At 42.2% G+C, this 9,741-nt stretch overlaps 1 protein-coding gene across 4 annotated transcripts in view; it reads left to right on the top strand.

The window, feature by feature from the left end:
- Window positions 1-674: 674 nt before the first annotated feature.
- gabra5 (gamma-aminobutyric acid type A receptor subunit alpha5) overlaps window positions 675-9,741 on the top strand; it is a 30,071-nt gene continuing 21,004 nt past the window's right edge. The window contains exons 1-6 of one of the 4 annotated variants that reach the window (XM_075484811.1): window positions 675-1,118; window positions 1,999-2,083; window positions 2,283-2,407; window positions 4,353-4,420; window positions 4,845-5,065; window positions 8,344-8,426. In XM_075484811.1, the coding sequence (XP_075340926.1) occupies window positions 2,001-2,083; window positions 2,283-2,407; window positions 4,353-4,420; window positions 4,845-5,065; window positions 8,344-8,426 (580 nt within the window). In that variant the 5' untranslated portion in view covers window positions 675-1,118; window positions 1,999-2,000. Of the gene's footprint in view, window positions 1,119-1,150; window positions 1,302-1,974; window positions 2,084-2,282; window positions 2,408-4,352; window positions 4,421-4,844; window positions 5,066-8,343; window positions 8,427-9,741 lie in introns of those variants that run through there. The other 3 variants (XM_075484808.1, XM_075484809.1, XM_075484810.1) reach the window with 3 other exon arrangements.

Genomic DNA, 9,741 nt, shown 5'->3' with positions numbered 1-9,741 from the left:
TTGTCATTTTACGTAAATGGAACTAAAGACATGGAAACGAATCATGGGTCTGTGTAACAGGCTGCTAGTAACAAAGTACCTAAAGATACAGTTTACAATTGGTTCGTTGCTAAGTTGTCTGTTATGTGTAGACACAACACTGGCTCATCCCTTGAGTTTGGTACCTTTTTATGCCAGAATAATTTATGGGTCAGTCTTAAATAGCTTAACGGATTAAATTTCTCCAAAAGTGAAGCAGCCAATGTCCAATGAAAAACTTTGAAAGCCTAGAGAACTATTGCGTCGGACAACTTTGAGAGATTACAAGTAAGTCTGGCTGCTCGGAAGCAAAATGTGAAGCAGTTCGTGGCTCAACACGATGTGGTGAACTTTTAGAGAACCTTGACCCTTGTAGCTAAAGTTATTGTTTGTGTTGCAGGAGGATGGGTGACATTGCTGCCTCCTGCAATCTGGGCCACTAAACAAAAAATCAGGACTCTGTTTTCAGGTTTGTGTCCCACTTAATCCAGGGCCTCAGTAAAGGGGGAAATGGGTGAAGTGTATGAAAGCAGCTTTGATGATGATGATGATGATAATGATAATAACAGTAATGATATTAATAACTGTAATCATAATAATACTAATGATCAACACCAGCACGGTTCGTGTTTCTTTCGCTCCCTCATCCCCTCCCTTCACCTCCTCTCCCGTTCTCCATCCCTCCTCCACTCTCTGGCCACCCATCCTCCCGCTTTTCTGCATGCTCGCCTGCTCAATTCACACCGAAGTCCACATTTTACATCGCACTTTGCCGTTGGATACAGCATTGGATTTTGTGCTAAGCTTGCTCGCTCGCTCGCGGCTCCTCGGAGACCAACTAAAGGATGGTCAGTCAGCAGAAGTGTTGGGAAGCCGCTATTTTTTCGCTGCCAACCTTTTAATCGTTCTGGGGAGAAATATCTGACGCTGTCAGTGAAATTAGTCAACACCTTCTTCTTCTTCTTCCTCTTTTTCTCAAAACGCAAATGATATGCACGGATGGAGTCGGCGTTTTTAGGAACTGATGCCTAATACAAGCCAGGCAGCGCAATCTGCGTGTGAGATCTACGGAGAAGTTTGACTGCGCATCGTCGAGTGTGGTAAGCTTTGGCAACTGCGGCTCAGCGCCTGTGCAGCAGAGCGTTGTTAAAGGCCAGCTCGGTATGAGATGTAGTGGGACGTGTGGGCACTGGAGGAGAACAGCCGAGCTCCGTTGTCTCTGCTACAACAGGGTGGACCTGCACGGGTTAGACTTGGTGATGAAAGCCGGAGCAAGAGAGGAGGTATCAACGCGCTTTGCGTCGTCCGCGTGGAGAGGGTGGGGGGATTTATTCGACTTGTGGGGGTCTGTGAGTGAGTGGGGTTGCGGTGGAGGAGCACAGAGGGGGGTTTGTACTGTAAGAGTCCAGCTGCGGTGCAGAAAGCGGGAGAATCTTGGACAGAGGGTGTAGATACTGTATGTTTAGAGCAGGTAGAAGCGTGCTCTGCTCCCTGTGATGGACTTAACTTAATCAGTTAAATAGCTGTGGGACACTTGCAGTGGGCGATATGGGTGGGCTGCTGGAAGGGGAGAAGGGACATACTGATCTGAGAACATCTCGGCACTTTGCTTTTTTTTCTTTCTTTCTTTTTTTTTGTAAGACATCAGCAAACTTACAAAGATCCTGATGTTGCTCTGTAGTGTGCAAGAATGCAGATGTCTTTGAGCACAAGGATATAGCTGAATTCCATACTCCTGCCATTTGCTTTTCTTTCTTTCTTTTTTTGACATGCCACGTTACATTGCCGTAAAGATGGCAAACACAGCAGATTATATATGGTTTCATATTTTGTATTTTGTATAATGAAACTGGTAGAGCATGGGCAGCTGTACTTATAAAGAATTCTGAAATGTGGTTCCATTATTGGAGCTAAAACAGTTAGTGAGCTCTGTAGTAAAATAGCCAGTTGTTGTAGTTTGTTGTTGTGGTGTGTTTTCAGGTATGGGCGATGGAATGTGCGACAGCTTTGCAATGAGACATCTGTGGTTTTGCGTCCTGCTTGTGAGCATCACCTGCCGTCTGGGGTAAGGAACTGACTCCTGTAATCTGGTGTCATTCTAAAGGCACATTTTGACTTATTCACAGTTTAATTGAAAAATAGATTCTCTCTGAAAAAAATGTATTTAACGATTGATCATGTTGTAAAGCAAGTTAGGGCTGGTTTTGATTACATTACTTAATTTTATGTCTTAAATTTGTTTCTAAAAATAACCTCCCATTCAGCCTCTCACAGGATGTAACCGGAACTCCTAAAGAGGCAGAATTAAACGACAACATCACCATCTTCACTCGCATCCTGGACGGACTGCTTGATGGCTATGACAACAGACTCCGCCCGGGATTGGGAGGTATACCCACTGAATGTATTCACCTCCTCACCCCGGTCATTTTGGTAATTAATACAGTCACATGTGCTGCGTGATGAAGGCACTTGGGGTAAACTGTGAAAGATTGCTGCTGGTTAGTCTGCACACTCTTCACAACACCTGCCCTCTGCTAATCCCAGACAAGACAATTGTGCCTGCGTTATGAGACAAAGACACACGCTCAGATTATCAGACCTCCTCTACCCATGATTTAATGTGAATGTGGACACACTCATAAGCTGTGCTAGCGTAACCTTGAGCAAGTCGTTCTATCATTGGTCTAATGGCCTGTCTATTGTTCTGCAGCAACTGAAAGTTCTTATCATGAAGGAGGAGTAAAAAGACATTCCTCCTGGTCAATTCCATAAATAGAAACTTTTCCCTCTGCTCACCATTAAATAATCATGTATCGTAAACTAATTTATTGAAATAAAAAAAACAAAAAGAACATATACTGCACTAACAGCCACAATAAAGTGTCTAATGTTGCAGTTATGTTAACGTCAGGAGCAGCAGACACCTCACATTGTGGTTTTCAATAAGGAAATTCTTGTTTTTGTAATTCTGGCTCTTTTTTTTTCAGGTTAATTTTGTGATAAAAGTGCAGATTTTTATGTGACCACATAAGGCAAAAAAGGCAAACCACAGTACGTAACAATACTTTAAGCAAAGGATTGGAACTGTGTATATTTTATAGAATTTGCTGTACAACCTCAAATAAGACTGAAAATATCAGCTCAATCTGCTTTTTAAAAAAAATAAAAATAAATTTGGCCTGAAGACACGACTTCTTTATGGGCTCACTTTGAGGTTAGGCCATCAAGTGTGCGTCATACTATCGTTCCTGAACAAAAAGTTTCACTTCCTAAAGTCGTAGTTTGTGGAACTACTTTGGCAGCAATGCAGAGGATTTAGTGGCTGAAATGTGAATGAAATATAGCAAAGTGTCAGCTGGGTGCATTTTAAAGGCCATGTGCAACAGGTGTGCAGATATAGAAATAATTGCACATCACACATATCTTACTTCCATGTAATAGTGTTTTTACATGGTGGAATGAGAGGATTTAAGGATCTACATGCTTCTTACACCACTGACTGATCTATGTGTGCTCTTAGAACAGGAGAGGGATATTTCCATATAGTCAATGAGTCATTTCTTATTTATGTTGGCAATATAAAGATTGTTAGATTGTTGACTGTTCAGATTTTTTTTAATCTCAGGTAAAGTCACGTTGTTTTGGGATTGTTTTTCAGGACCCAGTTGCTTCTTTTGGGCTTGTATTCATAGGCCATGTTCTTCAATTCTGATTCAGTACAGGTCAGATTTAGTAGTTCAAAATTGTAACTGCAAGCAATTGTCCATTGAAACAGCATGTCTATGTGCAATAGAAACCTTTTTACTTGTGTCACTAACAGCAACAGAAAGCGGTATATATGTGAGACCACTTGGGAGATTAGATTTAGACATAGGCCCACATACTGGAATGACACAAGTAGCATTTGAAAGTTGGAAGTGGCGATTTGATTTCTGTGTCCAAACAGCTGAGTCACATCATTGGAAAAAAATCAGATTTGAGTCACTTCTGCCTGCCGATGTAAACGCAGCACTAGATGTGGTTTTTTATTACAGTCACGAGATCTGGCATGACAACACGGATGTTGGAATGACAGCGTTTGAGATGGTTTCTCCAACTTTCTCCAACTTTATTACCACTAGATATCAGTAATGTTGACACACTGGTCCTTTAACTTGAGTTACTTTTCAAGGATAAAACAAGCCTGATCAATCCTACATATCCCAACCCTGAGTTAAAATGTAACAACTAAACTTGTGCAAAGAAGGCAAAAACTTTTATCAGGCAGTACACAAATAGCGTGCACACTTGGAATAAGAAGGTTTTTTACCACGTTCTTTCTCTTTTTACAGAGAAGGTGACAGAGATCAAAACCAACATCTTTGTCACAAGCTTTGGTCCAGTGTCTGACACTGAAATGGTGAGAAACTCTTTTAGTTTACTCATATTTGTGTTGTTTTTTTTTCTTACCCAATAAGTAATTATTTCAGTGATCTGAAAATTACTGCAACACAGTAAACATGTGAAAATGTAAACTGGATCCTAACTGGATTTTTTTTTAATTAGAAGTATAAAAAAAACTGCAGTCACATGACGTATTTATATGATGACTGACTCCATCTGATCACCTCCCACTTACACAAAGAAACCTGCATTAGGGTTAATTCCTCACTGTAGACAGCATGCACCGTACATTTGAATATACGCTAAACATATGTGCAGTGTCTTAATATACTTCTTTTATTCTCTCAGTGCATACAGTACAAAGAGCATGGGCCTTTTAACATATAGCACAGTACCTCCCCTGTCTTCATGGGACTGAGCAGTTAAGTGTTTCTCTGCAGGAATACACCATTGATGTATTTTTCCGTCAAAGCTGGAAAGATGAGAGGCTTTGCTTTAAAGGCCCAATGGAGATGCTGCCCCTGAACAACCTCCTGGCCAGCAATATCTGGACCCCCGACACCTTCTTCCTCAATGGGAAAAAGTCCATCGCACACAACATGACCACACCAAACAAACTGCTGCGGCTCAAAGATGACGGGACGCTCCTGTACACCATGAGGTGAGCTGCAGCCCTGAGGCCCCTTCCGGACTGAAGGTGGATAAACATTTCTTTTGACTCATAAGAGCTGAGTGGTGCTGTTTAGACATGTTGTGTAATCCAATTAAGAACGAAGAGATGACTAAGGCTGCGGCTACACGGAAACGTTTTTCACTGTAAACGATACTTTTTCTTATCGTTTCGCTGTCGCGGCCACACGGAGCCGGCGTTCCCACTACCCCAAAACGATAGTTTTTGAAAACGGGTTCCAGAGTGGGAAAGTTTGAAAACGGCCTCGTTTCGTTTCCATTGTTACAGCTAAAACGTTTTTGCGTCAGTCACACGTTGACGCTGTGAGCCAATTTTAACACTTCTCTATTGTCTCACAGCGTGGCGTGACACAGCGGCGTGTGTATTGTATCGTTTCATCGTTGTCGTCTGGACAGCAGCGCGTTTCCGTGTGGTCGCAAGAATTTTCGAACCCGTTTTCAAAAAAAACCTCGTTTCGTTTTCGTGTAGCCGTAGCCTAAAACCTCCATCAGCCTCTTCTTTTTCTTTGTGTTTAATGGCTTTTAAGACCCCTGCTGCTCTGATGCAGCCCACATACTCATTCTGCATGTCTCAGTGGTACGCTGATGCGTCACTATGTTGTCCTCATACAGTAAAATGGAGGTCAGAGGAACTTGAAATGTTTGCTTTGACCCAGCACTTGTGTCCTACTCACACTCTGTCATTAACTCGGTCTCTACATCACTGAAGCCTTCACTTTGGCAGAAAAATTGCACGATCCATTCCTCTTATTACCGCTTTCAACACTCTCTGTATCCTTTTTAAAGCTTATTCAACATGTCACAGACACATCTTGCGTACAACTTTTTTGCAGTGTCTGTTGTTTTAAAAGCTTTAACTGCTTTTCCCCTCCATTTTTATCCACTTATTTGAAGTACTCAGAGAGGCATGGATGCTAAATGTGTTTGAATCCTACACAGAGGAGGTGTATCCTTCCTTGATAGAACCCATCTAATTTACACCCTTTCACTGCTGGGTCATCATCTTATTAGGACAACAAATCAAATAATAAAGAAAGAAGTTTAAACAGATGGAAATGGCTGCGTGTCAAAAATGATCATTGATCCAGTCTCTTTCAAATAGCTGCAAATCTACAGTACTTTTGATGCTACAAGCTGATAGAAATTAGTTCACAACGGCCCATTAATGCATTTGTGTTCTGGGAACGAGGCTATTAGAGAAACATTTTATGCTTGCATTACTCCCCTTCCCTCTCCTTCGTTAGCACAGAGAACAAGTACTGTAGTCTGCAGCACCATAACCGCTGTACCATGAAAATATCTCTCTGAGGAAACATAGAGTTTCGATCCAGGCAGTGTAATGTCCCGCAGTATAGCTGAGAAGATGACTAAAACACATCAGGCACCTGAGTGAATAAATACAAATAGAAGCAATTGCCTTTTTTTGTTTGGCTGCCATTCTGCAGTGTTCTTATTGTTCACGATTTATTCGAGGCTAGTAGTGTATATATTAGACGAATAAACGGCAGTCCGAGCTGCGCCTTTGCACCACTGGTCTTCTGTGGAAATTAGTCAAGCTCAGAAAAGAGTCAGAGTTATAAAAAGCAAAAGTGACACCCCGACAGCTGAGATATCAGTCTGTAGGTTTATAACGCAGCTATTATGGGAAAGTCAGCTTGTAGAAAAACAGGATTAAACACCCTCTGTACTCATACTGCCATCACTGAGACTAGAACAATGTCAGAATAAGAACATCAGATTAAGATTTATTGGTCATGCATACACATGAAATTTGTCATGCCCATCCAGGTTGGCACCTGTTGACACACACAGGGTCACATACTCACAGAGACAGATGCCAAACTGGAGCAGTGGGCAGCCATTCACAGCCAGGGAGCATGGGGGTATGGTGCCTTGCACAAGGGCATCTTGGCCGTGACAAGGAGGTGGTGTGGACTGACACCCCTCCAGCTTTCAGTTCCACCAATCTTTTTGAGTGGCGAGAGTGGGAATCGAACCTGCCACTGTTCCAGTTATTGGCCGACCGACTCTAACCACTGAGCCACAGCTGCCCCACATCAGTGTCACAACTGTAACTAATTAATGTAACTAGTTAATACAAATATATTCTTTCCTTAGACACTGGAGTCAAAGAAGCTTTGTCTGTTTGCTGAAAAAAAATCCCTATTTTAAAAGAAAGGGCTGAGATGTGCCTTTGTCAGAGGCTTTGTGAGATGTGCAGAATTCTTAAATGTTCAGTAAAAATAAGGGTTACACAACCCAAAAAAATACAGGGAATCACATCTAACGCATTCATGTCTTAGAATCGTCCACTAGAGGGTGACATACACTGAGACTCAATCCACAATGACCGGTGACTGATTATCATACAGTTCAATATTGTGCCCTGTAATATACCTTATTGAGAATTCCAGGGTCAGTATTTATAAAGTCTTTCTCACTTATCAAGGCATGTGTGTTGGTGTGGGCCAGATTTTCACTAAAACAGCTGAGACAGCAGATGCCCTTTAATATGTTGAAAAGCCCGACTGTGTTCGCTTTATCTTCACTGTATACCATATTATTTGTATTTATACTATATTAATGTTGCATTAACAAAAAGACTGAACTTCGTCTTTTTTCAAAATGGCCCAGAAGTGTAACAGACAATGAATGCATCAGCTATAGGAAACCCCAGATATCCAATGTAATATCCACAGAATCCATTTGGAGTAGAGCTATAGCCACATAAATCATTTGTAAAGCAGGCAAACATCTTAGTGTAATTCTACCCTGTGGTTTCAAAGAGATGCCTTGTGATTTAGCAGCTGCGACTGTTCCCAGTATGGCCAGCAGAGGGCATCATTACACAAAGCTGTAAGCTCCATAATTACTCAGTCAGAGCCACGATGGGAGCCCGATTTATTTCCACTAAAGCTTAATTTGTGCTCTACTATGCTTCCACAAATAGGTGGCAGCCTCTCTCCACGAAGTAATACTCCCAAGCTCACTTCACACCCACAGTTGCATCATCTTGTCTCCATCAGAAGACCCTCTGATGGTTCAGTTGCTCATGAAAAATGTCTTTTCCTCTGCTGTTGATCTTCTGAAACTCATTGATTAGACAGACTAAAGTAAAACCTTATATAAAAAGAACAATGATATTTGAAATTATGATTGTTTATTTGTGAAAGGAATGTTCATTAAGTTTAAGTCTTGTTGCAGTAAAAAATATTTTTCCATCTTTGGATGCTTCCCTTCCTCTTACAGGCTCACTATCTCGGCAGAGTGTCCCATGCAGCTGGAAGATTTCCCAATGGATGCCCACGCCTGTCCCCTTAAATTTGGAAGCTGTGAGTAAACAGACCTCTGAGAAAATATGCTCATTGAATATCTGCGTTAAATGAATTAAACAGGAAATGAAACAATTCAATTCTGAAATGCTAGTGGGCATAAACCACAAACACGAGGGCACGAGTGAGAAAAACAGCATGACGTTCTGACACAGCTTCAGTTTCACAGTCTTTATCCTTGCAGAGAATACAGTGACGGATGTATCTTAGCGTGTTTGACAGCCCGTGTCCCTCAGGTGCAAAGCTATTGTGGTGGCAGTGCAGGAGATAACCATCTCAACGCTGACACACCATTCCTGATTAAGCCATTAATCATCATGTCAGGGCAGCTCTGCTGATTCCTTTACTGTGTTCAGCTCCATTTGATAGGAAACACTGAAACACACACACACTGAAAACTCTCCACCAAGATAACCTTCAAAAATTCAGCTGCACACCATGCACACGAACAGTTGAACCACCCTTTTGGCTCCTGCTCAACCGCCCACTTGACTTAAGCCAGTCAGTTTGACTCACATAGCCCCAGTGGAGCAAAAATATCTGGGGAGCTTCTGCCATGTGCTTTAGATTAGCAGTTAAGGTGTTCGCTGCCTCTGACATATGAAAGGTGATCCTGGGCCATTGAGGCAGAGCTGCTCATCCTGCATGCTGATACTTATCTACTTCCACACCTACTTTGGTCAACTCAACCCCCAGCAGAGACCAGGGGCAGGGCTAACCTTTTTACACAGAGATTTCTCTTTAAGAGCTGGTGTTGCTGAGATTACTGCTCTGCTCCCCTTAAGGGGAAGTTCAATTTTTGACCTTATTTCTGGCATAAAATACGTTTATCTACTCACCGATAACAGTTTGGTGAAAGTTGGTGTCCTTCGGACGCTATTTAGATCACTCGAGATCCGCCTATATCCATATAACAGGAGAGAACAGGGTATTGACAATACAGCCTCTAAATAAGGCATTATCTGTCTTTATTTCACCAATACTTAAAGACGAATGAATGAATGAACGCGTACTATTGCACTGTTAGTTCAGAGCTGCCGTGTTGTTGTTATTGGGGGCTATCAGGGGCTTTCTACACACACGTCTGCGGCGCTGCAGCACAGCTCATTCACTCCATCGTACTCAGAGTCGTCGTCCACGTCATCAAAATCTGATAAATATTCTGCCATGTTGCACAAAACGAGCAGTAGCAAACTCTGTGTGAAGTTAGCCGACCGTCACAGAGCACAGAGTGAATGAGCTGTGCTGCAGCGGCGCTTGTCGATGAAGTCATCCCACTAGACGCATGTGTAGAAGAAAGCTTCCTATTAGCCCC

This window comes from Odontesthes bonariensis, chromosome 15, assembly GCF_027942865.1.
Source record: "Odontesthes bonariensis isolate fOdoBon6 chromosome 15, fOdoBon6.hap1, whole genome shotgun sequence".
NCBI lineage: Eukaryota > Metazoa > Chordata > Actinopteri > Atheriniformes > Atherinopsidae > Odontesthes > Odontesthes bonariensis.
This window is presented reverse-complemented; position numbering and strand designations above follow the sequence as displayed.